The sequence below is a fragment of the Palaemon carinicauda genome, chromosome 11 (assembly GCF_036898095.1).
Source record: "Palaemon carinicauda isolate YSFRI2023 chromosome 11, ASM3689809v2, whole genome shotgun sequence".
Taxonomy (NCBI): domain Eukaryota; kingdom Metazoa; phylum Arthropoda; class Malacostraca; order Decapoda; family Palaemonidae; genus Palaemon; species Palaemon carinicauda.
The window spans coordinates 144,051,308-144,077,903 of record NC_090735.1 but is presented as its reverse complement, the minus strand read 5'-3'; the positions used below and the strand labels follow the sequence as shown (position 1 = coordinate 144,077,903).

The following is a 26,596-nucleotide window of genomic DNA, read 5'->3' as shown; positions in this document are numbered from 1 at the left end:
CAAAACCAAGTTCAGCATGAGAGGATCATACCCTCATTGAGTGTCGCATTATTATTATTATTATTATTATTATTATTATTATTATTATTATTACTAGCTGAGCTACAACCTTAGAAACCTTAATTGGAAAAGCAGGATGTTTTAAGCCCAAGGCTCCAACAGGGAAAAATAGCACAGTAAGGAAAGGAAGTAAAAAAAATTTAATTCTTGAACATATTAAATAAAAATATAATTAACTATAAATGATATAAAAAGTACTATAGGAATATATGAAAAATTCAACTCTATAACAATATAAAATAACTCAAAATACTCATGAGCAAAAAGGAGGAACAGTGACTGTTGTAGCACAGACAACAGTGGGTTTTCCAGGAAGACAATCTAATATTTGGATACACTGATAAACAACTGCCAATAACAACAGGGATAATCCAGATATCCTGTCCTCTCTTGAAATCAGTAATATTAATCAAAAGTTCCATACCCATTAATCAAAAGTTCCATACCCCTTAAAATTTGTGATGTTTGTCATGTTTATGTCACGATTATTAATACAAATTTTACAAATCTGTAAATAATTTGTAGTTTTCCTTACTAACAAACCCGAGTCCATAAAATAGGGAGTGTCTTCAGCGGAGCTGAAATAGCCATTAAATTTGTTAACAAGGTAAATTAACAGCAATAACAAGTGGTAACATTACAAATTTGAAAAATTTGTATTTTTCCTAACTATACAAACAACACCTCTTTGCTATGGATATGGATGTTAGCATAGGCTGGCAAACGGCTATAAAACTTTTAACGAGGTGTCAACAACCATAACGGTTGCTACCAGTGGTAGCAAGGGGGCAGTACTAGCACCTCTCACTCACATTCTTCACTTTGATCACAGGCAGTACTTTCCCTGGGGGTAGGTGATGGCAAGTAAAGAAGGGGTAAAGAACTCAAAGTTTATATAGTTAGGAAAAATACAGATTTCTTCCAAATTTGTCATTTGTTCTGACATGAATACAAACCATACACTTCTTATTATAGCGACTCGCTTCTTAAGTTAGTGGCAGTCCCTTCAAATGGGTGAAATTTTTTTTCCCAGGATCACTGTATACAAGCATGATAACGTGAGGGATGAGCATTCTGACACCCCGTAAACCAATGGCCTGACAATACCAGTGGGTTAACACCCCATGTGAAAGTGATTATGAGCACAAGAACGTAACCGTGATTGTCATGGTCTGTGTATGATTCACAGTTTTGTGAATATACACTAAAGGGACCAGACGTCCCAACTCTCTCTTGTAAGGAGAATGGGGACCTAACAATAGAATATGAAAACATATTCTAGCTACAGGATTTTTGGATGCTCTGCCCCAAGAAAGGGGAAGATTGAAGAAAAGAAAAAGGTCGTTCAACTCCTTTTCATGCATTCCAGAGTACTGACTCTCAATATCTTTCATACTTCTCTACACTATTACTCTGCAGCCATTCTTCAAAAGCCCTCTTTTCCACTTCCACTTTTACCTTCACTCCACCATTCACTGCCCTTCCTCATGCTTCCTCCAACAAGCTTCTTGCCACACACATCACTTTCAATCCCAACAAACTTCCACTCCTCTAAATTACCAGTTTCTCTTACTTTCACTGCGTCGTATGCCATTTTCAACCTTTCTTGATAAATACTTTTTACCCCCGGTTTTATTAGCTCTTCAACTCTCACTAGCTCCCTTTTACATCCACCTACTCTATTACCCCACTCTTTTGCTACAACTAATTTTCCTTCCACCAAAAAATGATCAGACATACCGTTAGCCATACCCCTAAACACGTACACGTCTTTCAATCTTCCAAACATTCTTTTAGTTATCAACACATAATCCATTAACGCCCTTTCTACAACTCTTCCGTTTGCCACTCGTACCCATGTATACTTGTTTTTATCTTTCTTTTTGAAAAAGCTAGCACCTATCACCATCTCTTGTTCAACACACATATCTACCAGTCTCTCGCCACTCTCATTTTCACCTGGTACTTCCCAATGACACCTTCTACCTCTCCAGCGCCCACTCTAGCATTTAAGTCACCCATGACAACTACATAATTCCTTCTACCCAGTCCTTCTACACACCTAGTTAATTCATTCCAGAACTCATTCCGCTCTTCTTCACTTTTCTCACAACCTGGCCCATACGCACTGACAAAAGCCCAACACTCCCTACCCAACCTAACACTTACCCACATTAACCTAGATGATATCTCCTTCCATTCCACTACTTTACCTGTCATCCATTCACTCAGCAATAAAGCCACACCTTCTCTTGCTCTTCCCCTTTCAATCCAAGACACTCTACCAGACATTTCACCAAACATCACTTCACCTTTCCCTTTTATCTTTGTCTCACACAAAGCCAAGATATCCATCTTTCTATTCCTAAACATACTTCCAATCTCACATCTTTTACTCTCTATCGTACTACATCCACGCACATTCAAACACCCCAAAACTAGAGTGTGGGGAGCAGTCACTCTCCCCCAAGCTCCACCTCTTTGATGTCTCACAGGATTATAATACAGGAGAAGGAGTTCCCAGCCCCCTCGTCCCATCCCTTTTAGTCACCTCTTACGACACGCAGGGATACGTTGGCACTATTCTAATTGTTTTTATGCCCCCGCTGTGACAATGGACCTTTAAATTAGGGAAGCGTGGCATTTAAATGCCCATATGTTCATCATTTTTCTATTAGTGCTTTATTTTCTTTATTTCTATCATTTTTTCCAATTTTTCTTTGGTGTACGATAGGATTTCCCATTTGCAGCACTTTATAGTGAGTAAGACCAGTGCAGGCAGTAAAAAACAAAGTGATGTGATGATGTGAAGTTTCCAGTACGGTAACTCTTTTTGTAAAGACTTTTGCATGCTTATTTGTTTATTTCCAACATTCCACATGTTAGCAGGAGAAAGGTTTTCCTTTAGGTTTCCATTGATACAGCGAAGATATTCTAGATAAAAAGAAACCTCCCCAGAAATTCCAGTGACGAAAAAAAAAAAAATTAGCAACAGCTGGCAGCTCTACAGCCACAAGGGTTGAGGGTCAGCCTCCTCAAAGACTGATGCCTCTTTCCCCAAAACTTAAAGCTGCTTATGTAATAGAAGAGTTGATCAGAAATAAAATACTGAGAGATGAACTCGATCGGGAACAGTTTGTTGTTAATAAAACTGTTTTTGGTCTTTGCAAAAAAGTAAGAGCGATTGTGAGCGAAGTAGCATTTTTTTTCAGCTCTCTTAATGATTTGACACTAATATTTTTCATGTGTGAGGAATGTGGCGAGATACTGATTACTGTGACAAGGAAATGTGCAGTATCAGGGGAGATAAAGTCACAAGAAAAAGATGCGTTGAATTTAATTTACACATCCAGGCAATAACACATTGGTGATTGAGGATTGCGTGATATTGCTTCCTCAATGAAAGTTAATATTCTTCATGAAGAAACATGACAAATATAGCATATGCTTTATACACAAGCACAATTGAACATAGGTTATGAAATGTCCTCACTCATAAGATATTATTGGGAGTTCATGAAATCTTCTATAAAGAAAAATAAGTTTAAAGAGGTAAACGTCAGTTGACCACCACTAATCATGCCTTTGAAAGATTCTAATTGCATAGAATCATATGCTTTATACATGGCTAGTGGAGAATAAGCTTACAAGAGAAATCCACTTGAAAAAACAAGTCATGCACGATGAAACCTGGGTGATTTGGTAAAGCTTATGAAGAAATGTAGCAGCCATCTAATATTTAAGTTGGAGGCAGTTTTGAGATTTATCAATTTCTGTATATTTTGTTTCTTGGTAGTTAGCAATTATTACGAACATGCCTAGTGATTACATAAAGTATTTACAAGGAAAAGTCAATGTTTACATCATAAATATATATGTTAAGGTGTTGGCAACTCGAGCACTAAGTCGTGAATGTTTATTTTAGTAAAAGCCGCGTACAGTATTTTGATTTGCGTTTTTCGTAAGTTGTGGCTACAGATTTTGTAACAACTTCTAAACTATAGATGTGATTTTCAAAATTCAAAAAGCATAAGAGAAGAGGACAAATTCGTAAGATATTATCCAAAGAGGAAATTTGATTTTCTTGGTTATCTATATTTTAAATAGCATTTCAATAATAGTTTCAATTTAAAAATTTAAATTTTCATGAAAAGTTTATTATACATACACACATATACCATGGCACTTCCCCCAATTTTGGGGGGTAGCCGACATCAACAAAGAAACAAAAACAAAATGGGGACCTCTACTCTCTACGTTCCTCCCAACCTAACAAGGGACTCAACCGAGTTCAGCTGGTACTGCTAGGGTGTCACAGCCCACCCTCCCATATTATCCACCACAGATGAAGCTTCATAATGCTGAATCCCTTACTGCTGCTACCTCCACTGTCATCTAAGGCATCGGAGGCAGCAGCAGGGCCTACCGGAACTGCGTCACAATCGCTCGCCGTTCATTCCTATTTCTAGCACGCTCTCTTGCCTCGCTCACATCTATCCTCCTATCACCCAGAGCTTACTTCACTCCATCCATCCACCCAAACCTTGGCCTTCCTCTAGTACTTCTCCCATCAACTCTTGCATTCATCACCTTCTTTAGCAGACATCCATTTTCCATTCTCTCAACATGGCCAAACCACCTCAACACATTCATATCCACTCTAGCTGCTAACTCATTTCTTACACCCGTTCTCACTCTCACCACTTCATTCCTAACCCTATCTACTCGAGATACACCAGCCATACTCCTTAGACACTTCATCTCAAACACATTCAATTTCTGTCTCTCCATCACTTTCATTCCCCACAACTCCGATCCATACATCACAGTTGGTACAATCACTTTCTCATATAGAACTATCTTTACATTCATGCCCAACCCTCTATTTTTTACAACTCCCTTAACTGCCCCCAACACTTTGCAACCTTCATTCACTCTCTGACGTACATCTGCCTCCACTCCACCATTTGCTGCAACAACAGACCCCAAGTACTTAAACTGATCCACCTCCTCAAGTAACTCTCCATTCAACATGACATTCAACCTTGCACCACCTTCCCTTCTCGTACATCTCATAACCTTACTCTTACCCACATTAACTCTCAACTTCCTTCTCTCACACACACTTCCAAATTCTGTCACTAATCGTCCAAGCTTCTCTTCTGTGTCTGCAACCAGTACAGTATCATCCGCAAACAACAACTGATTTACCTCCCATTCATGGTCATTCTCGTCTACCAGTTTTAATCCTCGTCCAAGCACTCGAGCATTCACCTCTCTCACCACTCCATCAACATACAAGTTAAACAACCACAGCGACATCACACATCCCTGTCTGAGCCCCACTCTCACCGGAAACCAATCGCTCACTTCATTTCCTATCCTAACACATGCTTTACAACCTTTGTAGAAATTTTTCACTGCTTGCAACAACCTTCCACTAACTCCATATAACCTCATCACATTCCACATTGATTCCACATTTTTTATAATTTGAATTATAAAAAATGAGTAAATCCTCTGGAGAAATTATTTTATATTTATGTAGCTTTGTAACAGTATGGTTATAAATGTGATATGTTCATTTTCATGGAGGTTATCATCTAAAAATTTGCAAAATTTTCAAGAAAAATATCCATATAAAATCAATGCTTCACTAAAATAATCTATCAATTCAGGTGTTTGTTAAAATATCACCTTTAGGTAGGAAAGTTTTTATCGTAATATAACATGAAATGGCGATTCTTTAGGAAAGGTGGGGTTCCCTCCTTAAAAAAGATTGGCCAGCAAGATGGAGAGGAAGGAGGAAAGGTAGTGTAATTGCCTAAAAAGTGGGTATAACTAAGAGGAGAAGGAACACTAACAAGACTCCTTAATACAGTAATGCCCATATTGTAGATGAGAGGTGAAAGGACAGAATCTATGGTAATGGATAATCTTTATACATACTAACATTGTTCTGCAACGGTTGGGCATGATGATGACATGAGATTTGGGACCAGCCAAATCATTCAGCACTGCCTTTGGCAGTAATGAATGATATATAGAAAAAATAAAATATGACAATATACACGCAGCCCAGAATCATCAGTTCATATAGGACTCTACATTACTGTACTTAGGTATGACTGAAGATACTGTCAGAAAAAGATTCAATACTATGACAGTCTATCCATAATGTTAGCGATAGACTCAAAACTGAACAATTATAATGGATGAGTTTATGGGGAGGTAAGTTACCTCCTGCCTTATTGTACCTAAATATAAGGATAAAAAAACATCTGTATGCTACCAGTAGACCCACTGGTGTCTCTGAAAGGGCAATCATCTTAACAAAATCCCTTGACAAAACTCCTTAATAGTTCACATTTTTATAAGACAAAACTAAACACAATATCTTGAAAATTCTCTTGGGGTAACCTTTGTGAAATAAGAGAGCGAAATGCTCTAGATATGGTAAATCTACAATGTTGAGAGCTATGAGGCATAAACAATTATGTAAACAATTAACAATCCTCAACCTGTAGCTAAAATATAATTCATATTAAAAAAGATTTAAAGAAATATATTTACGGTTAACCTACAGTTCAAAAGCAATTTTTTTTAAAAACTGTTTTCTCTGCCACAAGTGTTTGTTTGAATACTGCATTTACTATTTTGGTCACTATTCTTTGGGGGTTAAAAGAAAGACCAACTTGCTCTCAGATGGCCATGTATAATCCCCTAACCACTTTCATGTAAATTTACAAATTGTCTCTTGTTTTCTCTCCATCCCAAAGGCACCCTTATTTTATGAGGAGCCTACTACATTTTGCATTAGCACCATTTGATCTCTCCTTCTCCCCCTACCATTCAGCATCTTTTTTCTCTAGGTCTTGAGACTAAGTAAATGCACTTAGGTTCCAGGTTGCACTGGAATTATTTTCTTTAAATAAGAATAATTATTGCTTTTGCATACAGCAAACGGGAGCCTTGTACTGATATGTACACCAAACATGTATAATATCCACATGAAAATCAAAGATGGGAGAAACTGTGTGTAAGATATGTGCCACACTAAATGTATGGGCATAACAACTGAGGGAGGCTGAAAACCAGTTCAAATTGTGCAGCTATGAGAGAAGCAGCAACACAATCTTATAAAACTGAGAGCAAATGATAGAATACAGTACATTTTAAGAACACACACACACAATCTTATAAAACTGAGAGCAAATGACAGTTAGAATACATTTTAAGAACACTCACTCTCACTCACTCACTCTCTCTCTCTCTCTCTCTCTCTCTCTCTCTCTCTCTCTCTCTCTCTCTCTCTCTCTCTCTCTCTCACAGTATGTAAATATGACCTATGGATGGCAAATCATCAACCAGCATATCTGTGTGTGTGTGTGTGTGTGTATTTAATAAAGCAGCCAGCAGGTATTTAAGCATTAACACGTTGGTCCATTATCATCAATTTACAAGAATGTTTAGGAATTTTTGACTGATTTATCATCTTATCTTATTGGAGCTGACAATTTCGGCTTTATAATCGCAAACAATACAACTCATACCTTCATCTACAATCAGGAGATCACAAAAGATACCTGTGAAAGCTGTTGATGTTCCAATAGTGACCTGGTTGTCCAAAATACCTGCATTGGCCATGAATAAAGAAAATTTTCATTTTCAATGGTGATATGTTTAATAGTCTATGCTTTTATTATCTTTTTTCCAGGATACAAACATCAGTCTACATTCACAAAAAAAAAAAAGAGAGAGAGAGAGAGAGAGAGAGAGAGAGAGAGAGAGAGAGGGAGAGAGAGAGAGAGAGAGAGAGAGAGAGAGAGAGAGAGAGAGAGAGAGAGAGAGAGAGAGAGAGAGAGACGCCATCGAGCACCTATGCGCAACTGGAGCAAAACCCAACAGTACCATTTCAAAGTTAAAATTACAAAATACTGGAAAGCTAGTTTGAAGAAAGGAGTCTGAAATGGCGGTATTGTAAAATACTAAAAAGTGAATGCTGTAATGACCTCCCAAGGAGAAAAAATTCTTAATGCTTAATGTAGTCAGTATATTAAAAGACTACTTCCCTCTTGGACCCTAATCTGCATTTTATAAGACAATTTTTTAAATCCGGTTGAATTTTTATCAATGATGATTACCAACTAAAACATCGAGTTAGAAACATATTAGACATGCTCTAATGTAGTTTTCAAAGTTTGAAAAAAACTGTCTACAACTTGCACTTTCAAGATAGTCAAGGAAATGATTGTCAAGCAAAAATAAAAGTAACAAAATCTATACCACCACTGCAATCCTTACCCTTGAAACTTTAATGTCAACTGGATTCCCAAAGAAAAATGTTTTAAACATTACCTGCCAGCATAACAAAATTCCATCACAATTTATATCAAACATTTACTCATTTCAGTTGTCAAACTATAAAACTTATCCATTATAAGAACATGTATAATATATTGGGAAAACTTACTTGTGGCTGAGTTTTGATTTGAAAACCTTAAGTAGAAAATCACAATAGTGATAATTACCTTCAGTTTTTTTAATGTCGACTTCTATTTAAGGAAACATCTCAATTTATAAGACTGGCCAATTAAATCTCTGCCAGTTTCCTATTCTACTATTACATATCTTTAAAAATGACCATCCTCTGACTTTGCAAATTCCCTCATCATAAAAAGTATTTGGTTTTTCTTTCTAAATTTTGGAACTACATTTTCAGTTCTGTTTGCTAAAATGTCAATGTTCAGCTTGTTTAGTTAAAATGGATATTGACCAGATTTTATACAACTCTCTTAAACTGGCACGCATGAATGTCTCTGGAAAAACTATAACATTCTTGAGATGAGTAATCAAACCAAAACCTGTATGTCCTATGTACTGTAGAGCATAATTTGTGGTTGACATCTTAAAGCATTGTATGGAAAACAAAGGAGACCAAGAGGAAAAAGGATGCAAGTTTTCAATGCAAAATGTCATGGCATAAAGAAAATATCAAGAACTTATCAATAAAGCACCGAATCAATAAAGCACCGAATCTACCTTCAGAATCCAAAGCTTGATTAATTCAAATAATGCTCACAGCTACTTCTAGAACATTATTGCATGAACACATCTCAAAATTTTGCTTCAGAAATTTGCCATTGTCCACTTCAAAGCCCTTTTTCTAATTCCTACATCAACCAAACACAGTGATAAATTAAAAAGAAGTCCAGATTTACCAAAATGTGAGCACTAAAAGCAATTACAGTACTCACCCATAATTTACAATATCATCTGTGTCACTCGCAGAATCCTCTAAATCTTCTTCAACTCTTTGAATAACTCCTCCAGGTCCATAATACACAGTTCCAAGCTGAAAATTCAAAAGGAATGTGGTGAAAGATGATAGATAAATTTAATTATGAATACAGTATAAACAATTTAGAAGAAATTGGTAGTCCATGGTTAACAGGTTAAAATGCAGTAAAAGATGTGTATATACTCTCCAATGTTGCAAATTCCTAATTTTCTCCTCTTGTAAATGATATAAATAGAATTTCTTCATGTAACTCACATATTTAAATAAAGGTCAATTCCTTCAAATCTGTTTCTAATAGACTTGTAAAAATGAATATAACCTCTCCCCTTTTTCAATGTTCATAGGAATTTTAATAAACACATACTTTAATTAACTTCAGAGTAACAGAAATTTCTCTTCTGCATAACTTAGCTTAAAAAAATGATCACTTACTCTTCTCTTATAGTTCTTGATTTTCCTAAATTTCTATTCTATTTTGAATTTTACATCAATTCACTATTTTACTTTACTATAATTTATTGCCAAACACTGTTTATCATAAACACAACCTTTCTATACCAAATTTGAGTTCAATAAGTTAAAAAAGCCAAAGAAAATTATAAAAAGTATCATTTATAACACTTTAAACTTAATGAAAAACAGCCATTTTACTACAAACAATCGATTCAGATAACAGCTATTTTTCTTGAATTTCAACTTTCACACCATAATAAACAATTACTGTACTGTGGTTGTTACAAATGATATTGAGCAGAATATGACTGACATATTACTACATTATACCTTTTCTTGGTTTATGAAAAGATAAACCAAATTGTACTACAAATATCTAAAGAATTGAAAGAAAAATTCAATAAATTTCCTTTGCTTTGTACTCTAGCACAGCAAAGCTTAAGACTATATAAAGTTAGTGCATTGGGAACAGGAATGAAACACTCCAAACTTCATTATACCATTAAAATCAACAGTAAATAAAATATAAGAAAGGTTTTTTGCTAAAAATTACAAACTTTTATATGGTAAAATAAAAATGATAATTTAAGCAATACTGTAATTATCTCATTTGGCAAGAGAAAAAATTTATTCGGTAGTTTGCCTTAATCAGCTGATTTAGAAATGGGAGATGGTAGTCTCTATCATCTTAAAAAAACATAAACAATGGAAAAGACTAATATTTACTGTTTTTATTTCATAACACGATACAGTACAACAATCATTATTGCCGGATACAGTAAATGAACACATAGTTTGATCAATGGCATAGCTTGGCAGAGCAGTACTTACGTTAATGAGTGTTCAGATTTTAATTTTTTTCATTTATGTATATGTAAGGATGTCTACAGTAAAATCAAATTTCAGCTTAAAGAGTTTTTCTAAAGAGTGTATACCACTTAAATTTATGGAGAAAGAATAATGAAAAATTTTGTAGATTTCTGTATATGCTTCACTGTTTTTCATCTATTGTGGGGTGTCTGGAATAGAATGCCGAATAATCAAATTCATTCATTCATAAAACTTACAGGAAATGAACTTTAATTAAAACATATCCCCAGCTGCTACTGTGGTAACTAAAGACAAATAATCTTTATAAGAAAACCATAGTTCAAGGATTTACAATAATGTTCTACAAATGCCAGTTTGGATAGCCTTAAACTTAAGGTGGATGCTGACGTCACAGAGTTCCTGGAATCTCATGGAGTTGTCTGCTAAGGACTTCATTGAGCTGGAAAACCAGATGATTAAAGAAGACGAAGACATCCCGATCCCAGAGTCCAATAAAACCACAGCTAAGGTCTTAGCAGAAGGTTTGGTCCTGCTAAAGAGAGCAATGGCAAAGTTTGAGGAACAGGATCCCAGCATGGAAAGGTTTAAGAAAGTGTCCAGAGAGGTCATGGACAAAGTGAGGTGTTACAAGAACTTGGAAGAGAAGAGAATACAATCCTGCCAGACAAATCAGTGTATGATCTTGAAAAATGTAGAGGTCTTCACCTTAACCACAACCCTCTACCTCTGCAGATTCTCCAACACCACCTCCAGCTTCTCCAGAAGCTCTTCCAGCATCTCAACCCGACTCTCCAGCTCCTCTTCCAACTTCTCCAGCATCTCATATTGACTTACAAGCTCCTCTTCCAGCTTCTCCAGTATTTTTCACTTCCTCCTACAAATAAGCCACCTTTTCACTTGTAATATTCCTTCCAGTGTGCAGGCCAACCACAGGAATAAAAGCAAGGAATTATTATATGTATCACTTATTATGTATCAGCAGATTTCTTAGCTCCAAAGTTATCTGTTATTTTGCGCAAGTTAGCAAGAAGAGGAGCTTTTAGCACTAGTTGGAGAATTGGTAATGTTACTCCTCTATGTAAATGTGTTTGTGGTAGCTTAAGTCTCACTGATTACCGCCCAATTTCCATAACTCCCATATTATCTAAAGTTTTTGAACGTCTTCTGGCAAAACGTCTAAATAGGTTTGCTGAAGGTAATCATCTACTCCCTAGTTTGCAATTTGGTTTTCGTAAAGGCCTTGGAGCATGTGATGCCCTTCTTACAATCTCCAATGCTGTACAGAAATCCCTTGATTGTGGTCGGGAAGTTCGTATGATTGGCCTTGATTTTAGTGCGGCCTTTGACCGTGTTAATCAGAAGGCCCTTGTTTTCAAACTGAAACAGTTGGGAGTGGGTGGGTTGTTTCTTAGCATTATTATTGATTTTTTAAGTAATAGATATCAAAGAGTTGTTGTTGATGGGCACCATAGTGATTATAGGAATGTGATATCCGGTGTTCCACAGGGTAGTGTTCTTGGCCCATTACTTTTCATACTATATACACATGACATGTGGTTTGGCCTAGAAAATAAGCTTGTTGCATATGCAGATGATGCTACTCTCTTTGCATCAATTCCATCCCCTGAATGTAGATCTAGGGTTGGTGAATCTCTTAATAGAGATTTAGCTAGAATTAGTGCATGGTGCAAATTATGGGGTATGAAGTTGAATCCTAACAAAACTCAAAGTATGATTGTAAGTAGGTCAAGGACGGTGGCTCCTCAACATCCGGATCTCAGTATTGATAATGTTTCTTTAAATATGTATGACTCTTTCAAAATTTTAGGTGTGATTCTCGACAGTAAATTCACTTTTGAGAAACATATAAGGTCTGTGTCTTCTTCAATTAAACAAAAAATAGGCTTATTGAGAAAGTATTTCAAGATTTTCGGTGATCAATCTATTCTGAAGAAGTGTTTTAATTCTTTCATTCTACCTTGTTTTGAGTATTGTTCTCCTGTTTGGTCTTCAGCTGCTGATTCTCATCTTAATTTGTTGGACAGAAACTTACGGTCTATTAAATTTCTTATTCCTGATCTAGATATTAATCTCTGGCACCGTCTTTCAATTAGTTCATTATGCATGTTGCATAAGATTTTTCATAACTCTGACCATCCTTTACATTCAGATCTCCCTGGACAATTCTATCCTGTTCGTAATACTAGGCAGGCAGTTAATTCTAATAGCCAAGCCTTCTCCATCACGAGGCTCAATACTACACAGTACTCTAGAAGTTTTATTCCAGCTGTTACCAAGTTGTGGAATGATCTTCCTAATTGGGTGGTTGAATCAGTAGAACTTCAAAAGTTCAAAGTTGGAGCAAATGCTTTTTTGTTGACCAGGCGGACATGAGTCTTTTTATAGTTTATTTATGACATATTTGTTTTTGATGCTGTTAATAGTTTATATATGACATGTCTGTTTTGACGTTGTTACTGTTTTTAGAATGATTTATTGTTAATTTGTTTTCTTCATTTATTTATTTCCTTATTTCCTTTCCTCACTGGGCTATTTTTCCCTGTTGGAGCCCCTGGGCTTATAGCATCTTGCTTTTCCAACTAGGGTTGTAGCTTGGATAGTAATAATAATAATAATACTGTATTAGTGTATACACTACAGTATAAGGTATAGGTATTTGCTTATAAAGGTTACAGAAACTTATGAAAGGTATGGAATTGTTTTCTTTCTTTTTTTAAAGTAAATTATACAAATACAGGAAGTCTGTAAATATGTTTGTATGCATGCATGTACATACGTACAATTTTGATGTGTAGGCAATATGAAAAAGCAAAAAACCAAACTTCTCTTCACTACTCCCTGCCTGACAAAGGTTTCAGCCAAATTATATTGGTACTGCTAAGGTGACACAGTCCACCCTCCCCTCTTATCCATCAGAAATGAAGCTTCATATTCCGAGTCTCCTACTGCTGCTACCTATGCGGTCATGTAGGCAACCAGAGGAAGCAGCAGGGCCTATCAGAACTGCGTCACAATTGCTTGTAATTTATGTTCATTTCTAGCACGTTCTTTTGCCACTCTCACCTCTATCCTCCAACCACCTAAAGCTTTTTTCACTCCATCCATCCAATCAAACATGACAAATTCGGTGATAATTTGTATTTTTCCCTAACTAATACAAACCTGTGATTATTTATGTGGATTATCTTTCGGTGGAGCTGGAAGGTAGCCACTAGAATAAAAGTACGAGGTGACCACCCTACCTAACCGCTTGAGAGGGTAGGCCGGGGATGGCTGGGGAGTACCCAGCCACCTCTATATGTACTCTCACAGCTGTGAGCTACATCCCTTTTGATTGCAAGCAGGACTTCTGGGGGACAGGTGATGGCAGACCAATTTATATAAATAATTACAGGTTTGTATTAGTTAGGGAAAAATACAAATCATCTCCGAATTTGTCATTTGTTCCCACACTAACAAACCTTACATTATTTATGTGGATGACTCACTCTTAGGTGGGTAGAAGCCCTAATTCTGGCATGGTCACTGACCCAGTTTTACCTAGTACAGTATGTGACTGTGGTCTAAAGAAAACTTTAACACCTTACTGAAATACACAAAGTGAGTATACTAGAGGCCTGAGCAATTCATTGTCATGAGAGCTATGTACGACTTGTATGAATACATTCCGAGATTATATAGGAATTAGTAGACATTTCCCGTTGCTTACGTGGCAGCAACGGGGACCTGGACACTATATAAATCTATGACTATACTAGGCTACACACGTGAAGTGATAATTACCTGCAGAGGTTGAAGCCAGCTTGCAGAGGGACCCATGATGCTGTACCCCAAGGGAGGGGAAGATGAAGAAAAGAAAAGCCAGACATACTCTCATTCATCCCAGTCTTAACCCGAGTAACCAATGCCCTCAACCAACTGCTACTTGTCCAACAAGGAGCTAGAGGTATCCTTAAACCACTTGTTGAGCAGCCACCACAGGACTGATAGTAAACATATAGTCTCTCCTATGGGTCACGTCTTTCAAATAGTGGGCTGTGAATGTATTTTGACGTTTCCACACGCCTGCCTGTAATACCTGCAACACGGAAAAGTTGTGCTTGAATGCCAGGGACGTACTGATGCCCCTGACATCATGGGCTCTAGGTCGCCGAGCCGAAGGAGGATCAGGGACTAGGGCTCTTTCAATCACTTGGCATAGCCAGAAAAAATATAGGGTTTTTATTGATCCTCCTCTTAACCCTTCCGGGCCTAACAAAAAGAGAAGTTAGTCGGGGCCGTGTTGCTGCACTGTGTTTAAGATGTCTCAAACTCCTCACTGGGCATAGTAATAATTGACCTGGGTCATTGGTTACAGGCTGAGCGATAGCCTTTTACTGCCAAGACTGAAAGCTTTTCCTCCCAAAGGTATACAAAAAAACTCCGCCATTACGGGGATAGAGGCAACAAGAGGAGAGATATTCCTTCCAAGACACGAACCACAGAAGACTCCATTTTGCCTGGTTCACAGAGACTGAGGACTTACAAAGGTATCTGGGCATTCTCTCAGCAACTTCTTGTGAAAACCCTTCTGAGAGAGGAGATGCTGGATAGTCTCCAGGCGTGAAGTCGAAGCGACTGCACTGTCCTGTGGAAGATGTTTACATGTGGTTGTTTGCGTAAATCTGGTCGTAGAGGGAGTTCTCTCAGTAGATCTACTAGGAGTTGCAGGAGGTCCGGGAACCACTCGGCATGATGCCATAGCAGAGCTACAAGGGTCATCATTAGGTTGTTGGATGCTTTGGTCTTGTTGAGCAGTCTTCTCATCAGGCAGAATGGGGGAAAGGCGTACACGTCGATGTTGTCCCATTGTTGTTGAAACGCATCCTGCCATAGAGCCTGAGGGTCCAGGACTGGAAAACAGTACAGAGGAAGCTTGCTGTCCAGGGATGTTGTGAACAGGTCTAAAGTCGGGGAAAACCACAAAGTCAGGACTTTTTGGTTATCACAGGATTCAAAGACCATTCGGAGCCTACTATCAGAGTAACTCTGCTCAGATTGTCCGCAAGAACATTCCTCTTGCCTGGAATGAAGTGAGCTGATAGGGACACCGAAAATTCTTCTGACCATTTGAGAATCTTTACTGCAAGATGGCATAGAGGTTGCGAAAAAGTACCGCCTTGTTTATTTATGTAAGCCATTACTGAGGTGTGTTGTTTCTCGTCAACACCACCGAGTGGCCTGTCAGCAACTGTTGGAACTGATGAGGAGCTAGGTATGCTGCTCTCATCTCTAGGAGATTTATGTGCTGGTACCTTTCAGACTCTGACCAGAGGCCAGAGATTGTGTGATGCAGCAAGTGGGGCCCTCATCCTTCTTTTGATGCATCTGTAAAGAGCATCGAGTCCAGAGGAGGGACGAGAAGATCCTGACCTTTGTGAAGATTTTCGTCTGCCACCCACCAAAGAAAGTCCGTCACTTGTTCCTGAGTAATTGGAACTCGAGTGTCCGGTGGATCTGAATGTTGGTTCCACCTAGACTTAAGCTGTCAACGACAGGCCAGTAGAGCTTCCCGTCTTAGGAAGGATGAAGCCACTTCTCTCAGCCTGTGTACTCTTTTGTCTGATGGCGAGACTTTCTGTTGGACGGTGTCTATTATCCTACCAAGGTAGGCCAGTCTCTGTGAAGGAAGCAGCGATGACTTCTCAAGATTTATCAAGACCCTCAGATCCTGACAAAACTTGAGAAGTCCAACGGTCAAACTGCCTGGATAACCATATCTGCCGTCTCCATCCTGAACTGTGTCTGTTAAACAAACTTGTTCTGGGTGGAGAGATCAATGACTGGTCTCCAGCCTCCATACACCTTTTTCACCCAAAAAAATTTGACTGTAAAAGCTTGGAGACCCATCCACAACCTCTTGGAGAGAGCAATTCTGCAGCATAGTCTGGACTTCGGCCCTGAGGGCCAGCTCCTTTACGGATCCCTTCGTATAGAAGCTTAAGTGTACTGGATTCTGAGTCAGAGGAGGGAGATATTGATGAACAGGACGCAATACCCTATGGCGACCACTTCAATCGTATAGGGGTATTCCCCGTGATGTTGCCACCTCTGCCAGAGGTGTTTCTCGAGTTTTTTCAGGATCTGAGGGTCTTGATAAATCTCGAGAAGTCACCATCGCTTCCTTCACAGAGACTGGTATACCTTGGTATGATAATAGACACCGTCCAACAGAAAGTCTTCCCATCAGACGAAAGGCCACAGGCCACCTTGCACTTTCAGTCTAATGGCTACTTTCCAGCTCCACCAAAAGATAATCAACATAAACAACATTTTCAGGTTTGTTTGTGTGGGAACAACTTGACCTTCCTCTTGTGCTTCTCCCATCAACTCTTGCATTCATCACCTTCAGCAGACGGTCATTTTCCATTCTCTACATGACCAGACCACCTCAACACATTCATATCCACTCTAGCTGCTAATTCATTTCTTACACCAGTTCTTACCCTCACTTCCTAACCCTATCTAATCCAGATACACTAGCCATACTCCTTAAACACCATCTCGAACACATTCAATTTCAGTTCCTCCATCACTTTAATTCCCCACAACTCAAACCCATACATCACATACATTGGTACAATAACTTTCTCATACAGAACTCTCATTACATTCAAGCCTAACCCTCGTTTCTTCACCACTTCCTTCACTGCCCTAACACTATATACTTCATTCACACTCTGATGTACAACTGCTTCAATTCCACCATTTGTAGAAACAGCAGACCCCAAGTACTTAAACTGATCTACTTTCTCAAGTAACTCTCCATTCCACATGACATTTAACCTAGCCCCACCCTCTCATGCATCTCATAACTTTACTCTCAACCACATTAACTCTCAACTTCCTTCTCTCTCACACCCTCCCAAACTCTGTTACTAATCGACTTGGTTTCTCCAAGTCTGTAATCAATACAGTATCATCTGCAAACAACAACTGATTCACCTTCTACTCATGATCACTCTCATATTTCAGTTTCAATCCTCAACCAAGCACTCAAGCATTCACCTTTCACAATTCCATCATCAAACAAACTAAACAACCATGGCAACATCACACATCCCTGTCTCAGTCCCACTCTCACTGACAACCACTCACTCGCTTCATTTCCTATTCTAAAACACGCTCTACTGCCTATGTATAAACTCTTCACTAGTTGCAACACCCTTCCACTAATTCCATATAACCTCATCACATTCCACATCACTTCACTATCATCTCTATCATGAACTTTCTCCAGCCTCATAAATACAACATACACCTCCTTACCTTCTTGCTAAATAATTCTCACATATCTGACAAACTGTAAAAATCTGATCCATACATTCCCTACCCCTTCTCAAATCACCCTGCACTTCTAAGATTGCATCTTGCTTTATCCTTAATCCTATTAATTAGCACTCTACCATAGACTTTTCCAACCACACTCAACAAACAACAAACTAATACTCATTGAATTGTAACTCATGCACATTTCCCTTACCTTTGTATAGCAGAACAATCCACGCACACACCCAGTCCACTGGCACCATTGACAACATGAAACATATATTAAATAGTCTCACCAACCATTCAGGTACATTCTCATCCCCCTTCCTTTAACATCTCAGGCCTCACGACTCTAGTTTAATCTAGTGCTCTCTTCACTTCCTCTCTTGTAATCTGTCTCTCATTATTATCTCTCATCACTGGTACCTCATCACCAGCGGCAGCAATTATATTTGCCTCTTTAATATCCTAAACATTTAGCAACCTTTCAAAATATTCAGCCCACCTTTTCCTTGCCTCCCCTCCTTTCATCATCTTTCCATTTTCATCTTTCACACTTTCTTCACTTCTCGATCTAACCCTCCTTACTCTCTTAACTTCTTTCATCGAAAACCTTCAGTGCTTAACTGTTGGAAAACATCAAAATAATATAATGAGAAAATTAATCCAGTCTTCCCTGGATATTACTTAACTAAATTCAAAGAAAAATTAGAGGTGTACACAATAAAAGAAAAAATAAAGATTATTCAAGTGTAACGATTCGCAGTGGTCAGCTATCAACTGAATCGAACTTCAAAGAGGGAAGGTATCAACCTTCCTCAAAACAAAACAAACATACACCTTCACAAATGAGTATGCTTCTCTCACCGATATACATAGAAATTCCAGAACACATCCCCAATTAATATGAAAAATTTTAAGTAATTTTTATTTTTCCTAACATACTTACCGAGAATTACCTCTTCGGAGGGTCCTTGGACCTCTCTCAATCTCGACCAAGATTTCCCGTGCTACCCCCCCCCCCCCCCTATCTCGCTCCCGATAGTTCCTACCCCCGCCGCCAGGATAATTCCTGCGGCCCGGATTAGGGCAGGACACTGCTTTTCCCGGGTCAGGATCTCATTAAGTCCTCCGTTTAGCCCGACTCGGCAATAGAAGAATGGCACTCGGGGACGGAAGGGAGGGCCATTACTCAGAGGTAATTCTCGGTAAGTATGTTAGGAAAAATAAAAATTACTTAAAATTTTTCATTTGTTCCGACACGAATACTTTACCTCGAATTACCTCTTCGGAGACTTACACTTTAGGAGGCGGGAGAGCCATTCTGCCACTTGGTTAGGCACATGGTGCCTGGAGGGCTACGTAATGCGGGGGTACAGAGAGCGGATAGGGGGTAGCAGGGAAAACTTACGCTTATAATTTTAGGCTTACCTCTTGACATTTTCTCTACTGAGTCTTCTCCTGACGAAGTAGGGATGAGACTATTCACTTGTTGGGGACGTCTTCCAGCCTGCCACTACACAGCTTGGAGGGCGGCGATGATTGTCCCAATGGAGAATCCATCCAAAGACTTTCTTGAGTAGTCTTTGAAGTAGTGGGCCGTGAAGGTCGACTGGTGTGACCAAGTGCCGGCCTGCAGGATCTGGCCCACTGCCATATTTCTCTCAAAGGCCAAGGAAGTGCTCAGGCCTCTGATGTCATGGGGACGGGGAGTGCCTGGTACTGCCACCTTGTCTTCTTCATAAGCCCTAGTGATGACTTGTCTCAGCCAGAAGGAAATAGTGTTCTTGGACACTTGCTTCTTATTAACGCCTGAAGAGACGAAGAGGTTCTTGGCACCCGGACGGAGATGGGCCGTCCTTTCCAGGTATTTCCTGATCGTCCTGACCGGGCATAACTTCAGGTCGTCCGTATTGCCTGTCTTGGGGATGGCTGGAAAAGAGAAACCTTCAAACCTCGGGTCCCAGACTGCTGGGTTCTGAGTCTTTGCTACAAAGGAGGGTACGAACTTGAAAGATACCTCCTTCCACCCTTGGAGTGTGCCACGTCGTAGGAGAGACCGTGGATCTCACCTACCCTCTTAGCCGAAGCTAAGGCTAGCAAGAAGACTGTCTTGAGGGTGAGATCTTTGTCCCCGATATCTCTGAGTGGTTCAAAGGTCGGACGACACAACATTTTCAGGACCTTGGCCAGGTCCCATCTAGGCACTCTCCTGGCTTGGGGAGGGCAGGATTGTTTGAAACTTCTAATCAGCATCCCTATGTGTCTTGAGGTCCCCAGGTCGATGCCTTTCAGGAGAAAGACTTGGCCTAAGGCTGCTCGTACTCCTTTAATAGCCGGGATTGGCATTCCTATTTTATCCCTAAGGTACACTAGAAAATCAGCTATGTCAGGAACCGAGGCTTTGAGAGGTCTTATTTGTTTTGTCGCGCACCATTTCGTAAAGGCAGCCCACTTCGCCTGGTAGACTACGGTAGAGGATTTTCTTAGGTATAGGGACATCCTCTTGGCTGTGGAGGAGGAGTACCCCTCCTTCTTCAGGAGTCGCTCGATAGTCTCCAGGCGTGAAGTCGAAGAGAGAGAGGGTTGTCGTGGAACCTGAGGAAGTGCGGTTGACTCAGTAGATCTGACCTGACGGACAGAGGCCACGGAGGTTGACTCGATAGGTCTTTAGGTCCGCGAACTACTCTCTCTGTCTAGCCACCAGGGCGCTACCAAAGTCATCTGTAGGCTTCGAGCCACCTTTATTCTGCTGAGCCCATGTCTTATCAGCGTGAAAAGGGGGAAAACGTACACATCCTGATTGTGAGATCGCCCAACTCCTTCGATTACAAGTACCCTGCTTGTTTATGTATGCCATTACCGTGGTGTTGTCGCTCATCCACGCCACGGAGTTCCCCTTTTAGCAGACTTGCGAAGTGAAGGCACGCCTTCTGGACTACTTCCAACTCCAGGACTTTGTGTGGAGTTGTCTCTCCCCTTCCAACCAGGTCTCTCGTACCGCTTCGTCGAGGGGAAGGGCTCCCCATCTCTGGTTGGAGGCGTCTGTGAACAGTAGGAACGTCTGACTAATGAGCCTGAGGTGTCATATCTTATTCTCCGAAGGGAAAAATTCTCCCCGAAAAAGGTCTAATGTTATTCCCCAGCAGTTCATTCCGGTGGAAGGGGATAGATTTTGCTACTTCGGGTTGATTCAGTTCCCCAGATCCTTGCCAAACTGGAGGAGACTTCTCCCTTGTTCCTCCAAGAGGACCTTTGAGGCGGGAAGAAGCTACCAGCCGTCCAGGTATCTGCTAAGGCGTATGCCTCGTTCGTGGGCCCCCCCTGCGACAGCCGTGGGGACTCTCACGAACACTTTGGGCGTTGTTGACAGACCAAAGAAAAAGGGGTCCTGAATTGCAGGAACTGGGAACCCTATTTCACCCGGAGGAACCTCCGACCCGAGGTGTGGACCGGAATCTGGAAGTATGCGTCCTTGGGGTCGATGGTATTCTACAATCTTTCTCCCTCAAGGACAGCAGGACCGAATTCTGCGTGTCCATTTAGAAGTCCGTCATCTTGACGAACCTGTTGAGAGCTGACAGATCTATAACCGGCCTCCACCCCCCGGTCTCTTTTTCTGCCAGGAATAGGCGACTGTAGACACCTGGTCCTGGGAGAAGAACTTCTTCCATGGTACCCTTCTCTAGCATGGACAACACCTCCTCTTGAAGGGAGGTCCTCTTTAACGGGTCTTTAGGATCTAGCCATCTATCCGGTTGGCCGGAAAAGGCGTGGGTGGTTCCGTCAGGAATGGAAGTCCGTAGCCCTTCTTTAGTAAGGACACTGTCCAAGGTTCTGCTCCTTGAGCCCTCCATGCTTGCCAATGACGCCTGAGTCATCCTCCAACCCGAAGGTTGGGTGGGGATAGGGAGCCTCCCACTCTTCCCTTCTTCTAGAGGGGCGGCCTGACCTGCCTCCCCTAGAGGCGGGGTAACCCGACCTGAAGGAGCTAGAAGGCGCTGGAGCTCCCCTGTGGAGGGGCTGAGGCGTTGTGGACCATGAGGACGAGGGCTTCTCTCCTCGTAGTGCTGGTAGATGCTTGGGGTGTCGCGGCACTATCCGAGACAGATCTCTTCTAGGGTGGTCTCCTAGGAGTCGTAGGTCTGGGGACGTTAGCCTCCTTCTATTTCAAGACCTTCTCCACTATGGTTTCTCGTTCCTTCCGAGGAAACAGAGATTCTCCCCCCAAGGGAAAGCTGCGAATGGGTCGCGTCCCCCTGTCTGGTGCCTTCCAAGACACTTACGCCAGAACAGTGTTTCGCTTCCAGAACACCCAGTTAGCTGTTAGTGTGAGAGACTGAAGAGTCACTAACCTAAGGGTTGAAGGCCTTGCTGGACAGGGTCCTCGGGGTCAAAGGAGGCTTGTACACCTCCCAAAGAGTGAGCCCACCAGTCCAGCCAAGAGGGGACGTTTACTAAGTCCCTCGACATTATCTCCCTCATGGAGGCTCCTGCTGGCGAGAACCAGCCTGGGGCTGAAGAGGCTCTACTGTCTGAAAACGCCTTGACTAAGGATGTCCTGCTGACCCCCCTTAAAGGTTGGGGGACTCCTGCAGTGTTGGCCACTACCTTGCCGACATAACCCTGCTCTAGGACCAGACCTCGGGTTAGAGGAAGTGCTAGAGACGTCTTAGGTTGTAAGGAGTCTGCATGATCCTCAAAAAGGCTTGACTTCCCGGAACCTACATCCGTAGCTGCAGGTTCCGGTACCTGTGATGTCTTCTGTAAAGGCTAACCACTCTCCTATAGACGGAGTCCTCCGTCATCCGAGGACCTGGATTTCACCTGCGGGGACGTCCGCACCCGGGGCCTGGGTTACCGCAAGCATCGCTGGTTCAGCGGGGACTCCCGTCGGCCCAAGGCTCTGGGTGCCGAGGATGCGGTTCCCGTGGGCTGGCCCGACAGAGGGAACCGTTCCTTCTGACCCCAAGGCCTCACCAGCCGGGCTGGTTCGGCCAGGCCGCCCGACCAGCCGCGCGTTTTCCCCGCTGGGCGGGGTTAACCGGAGGCTTCGGGGACTTACGCTTACCTGTAGAGTCCTTCCTACCGCTTGATCTCGAGTCGCCGGGTCACCGGGCACTCCCCGGTCGCTTCGGTTCTGGAATCCCAGGCACTCCCTTGCGGTGGTACCGGTTTCCCCGGCGGGGAGCTCCGCACCAGGTTCGGGGTCAGAACCGGCAACGCCGTACCGTCGAGGACTACTGTTCGTGTATTCTCTCCGGGGGACGCGGACGCGGATCCTCGTGGCTGACCCAACGGAGGGAACCGTTCCTTTTAAGTCCGAGGGCCGAACCAGCTGCGCTGATTCGGCCAGGCTGCCCGTAAAAAAGCCCGCTTACACCTGCGGGCGGCCTGGGGGACGCGGACGCGGATCCCCGTGGGCTGACCCGACGGAGGGAACCGTTCCTTTTAAGTCCGAGGGCCGAGCCAGCTGTGCTGATTCGGCCAGGCTGCCCGTAAATAAGCCCGCTTACACCTGCGGGCGGGCTGGGGGACGCGGACGCGGATCCTCGTGGGCTGACCCGACGGAGGGAACCGTTCCTTTTAAGTCTGAGGGCCGAGCCAGCTGTGCTGATTCGGCCAGGCTGCCCGTAAATAAGCACGCTTACACCTGCGGGCGGGCTGGGGGACGCGGACGCGGATCCTCGTGGGCTGACCCGACGGAGGGAACCGTTCCTTTTAAGTCTGAGGGCCGAGCCAGCTGTGCTGATTCGGCCAGGCTGCCCGTAAATAAGCACGCTTACACCTGCGGGCGGGCTGGGGGACGCGGACGCGGATCCTCGTGGGCTGACCCGACGGAGGGAACCGTTCCTTTTAAGTCCGAGGGCCGAACCAGCTGTGCTGATTCGGCCAGGCTGCCCGTAAAGAAGCTCGGTTACACCCGTTGGCGGGGTGAACCGGAAGCTTCGCGGTCTTACGCCTGCCTGAAGAGGCCTTCTCGCATTTCTCCCTGCGAGGGTTATATCTGCGTCTGGAGGATGGCCTTCGTGGTGAGAAAAAACCCTGGGTTGTCGGTCCGGGGGACGCTGCAAGACAGACCTGGGGGGGCTCCTTCTCGGCGAGGCCCTCGGCTGCAGAAGAGACTGAAAAATACGCTAAGAGACTGGAGAAGAATTAGAGACATTTTCCCCCACATGGGGTCATCAGAGGAGACGTGGCCTGCTTGCACCAGGACTCCGTCTCCCCACACACTCCCGCAAGTAGTACTTACCTCGAACTACTTCTTAAGAGTTATCTTCTACAAGATAAACCAACCTCGTCTCCTACTCTGGGTAGGAGAGGGTGGTAGGGAAGCTCAGCCCGGCGGGACGCCCCGCGCCAGTCTTCTTAGGCGAACCCTTCGTCGCCCACTTCCTCTTGGTGCTATACCGCACCCACTCAAATTCTTGGGGAAGAGCAATGGGCACTTCCCCGCAACTGACTTACCTCGTCCCCTACTCTGGGTAGGGGAAGATGGCTGTATAAGAATCTCTATTCGACGAGGCATCGGGAATTAAGTTGGCGAAGAGAGGCTCGTCTTCCTACGAGCCTCCTGGATGTATTCTTCCTTTTAGTGCCGAAGTGCACTCACTGCACTACGTTCCAGGACCAGTAGTCCTGACACGTGGTTGAAGAGGAACATAAGCTGCCCCTACACGGCAACACCGAGGATAAGGGGAGGAAGAACGATTTCTTGTAAAAAGTTTTCCTTTCAGCTATCAATTCCTTGAAGAAAATCAAGGAATACAGTTCCATAACGCACACAACGCACGACACAAGCACTAAGGAAATGAATTAAACACCGGGTAAGGACACGGTTGAAAAGTGAACGCACAGGAACACTTGGGAGGTACACTGCGAAAAAACACAAGTCCGTACACTGGGAGCACGTGGGATCACAACGCGCCAAAGGATCGAGAGTTTAACCGAGAGAGAGTGAGATGATTCGCATCTCACGACCAAGGACTTAATGAGATCCTGACCCGGGAAAAGCAGTGTCCTGCCCTAATCCGGGCCGCAGGAATTATCCTGGCGGCGGGGGTAGGAACTATCGGGAGCGAGATAGGGGGGGGGTAGCACGGGAAATCTTGGTCGAGATTGAGAGAGGTCCAAGGACCCTCCGAAGAGGTAATTCGAGGTAAAGTATTCGTGTCGGAACAAAGTTAAATTAAATTACAACCCACAAGAGAAACACTCAAAACATCGTGGGGGAAACTCAAAATGACAATTATCAAAAAGCTAAAAAGGAGATCCTTGTATACACAGGAATTGAGAAATGGGACTAAGGATATGCTGCATGTTACTCCAGGTGTGATACTTGAGGTTAACAGTTGAATGAGAAGAAATTCTATGGTGAATTTCCAACTGTGGTAAAAAAGTTACAAATTCTTCAATGAATTTGTATTTTTTCTAACTACAGCATACAAATCCGAGAACTTTACTAGCAGTATAACTTCCATGAAGCTGGAACAGCCACTTGAAATTTCAACAAGGTAGTTGTAGTAACTGATGGGTAGGGCCCATCCACACAACAGAGAGCATAAACCTAAATTTGTGATTTGTTCCTTTAACCCTGGATAGGTACGGTGGGTCGTTTGCGACCCCGAGCGTAAAAAAAAAACAGGTTTTTCTCACGTGACTCACCCCTGTGACTGAATTTGTGGGTGATCGACCTGCAGGAGGTGTCTCCCCTACACGCTCTAGTAGTGTCCAGATGTGCATTGCTGTAGCTGTACTCCTTCCCCGATTTCTGAGACGCGTCGGGGTCGTTCGCGTCCGAGTTTACCCTTCTGAGGTAGTTTGCATAATTATCAAAATTATTACGTATTATGAAATTGTCGTAGAATGGTGCAACTTGTATAGGTTATCAGTTGTGGAAAGTCTTGGTGGATTGTTTGGCTACCATGTGCATGTTTTTTTTTTTAGTTAAAATGTCGTTCATCACCACGAGGACCATTTTACCGCGAGTGCCCCTTTTTCATTTTTTTGCCAAGTCATTTTTCCGTAAGATATTGCCAAATAGTGTCGTAAAACTTTTGCTTGTTTAGTGTTGGAAAGTGTGTCTAGATGATCTGGCTACCCATGCATGACTTTGTTTTTGTCAGATACGACGTAGTTATTGGTATATTGGGTATTTAACTGCGGTTACCAATTTCTGTTTTTTTTTCAATATTTGTAAAAATTACTACGTAGTAAGGAATTGCCGTATATTATTCATTTTTTTTTTCATGTTTATGTGTTAGAAAGTGTGCCTTGATGGTTGGGCTAACACGTGCATGTCTTTTTTTTTATCTGAGATGTCGTATATTAGAATGTCAGGCATTTTACCGCGAGTGTCCCTTTTTAATTTTTTTTAATTTTTTTGCCAAGTCATTTTTCCGTAAGATATTGCGAAATAGTGTCGTAAAACTTTTGCTTTTTTAATGTTGGAAAGTGTGTCTAGATGATCTGGCTACCCATGCGTGATTTTGTTTTTGTCAGATACGACGTAGTTATTGGTATATTGGGTATTTAACTGCGGTTGCCAATTTCTGTTTTTTTTTTCAATATTTGTAAAAATTTACTACGTAGTAAGGAATTGCCGTATATTATTGATTTTTT

The 26,596-nt window shown here is 42.0% G+C and overlaps 1 protein-coding gene across 1 annotated transcript in view; it reads right to left on the bottom strand.

The window, feature by feature from the left end:
* Nucleotides 1–26,596, bottom strand: part of LOC137650265 (polyadenylate-binding protein-interacting protein 1-like) — a 109,355-nt gene that overhangs the window by 846 nt on the left and 81,913 nt on the right. Inside the window, exon 8 of the mRNA XM_068383568.1 lies at nucleotides 9,318–9,415. Coding sequence (XP_068239669.1) covers nucleotides 9,318–9,415 — 98 coding nt within the window. The remainder of the gene's footprint in view (nucleotides 1–9,317; nucleotides 9,416–26,596) is intronic.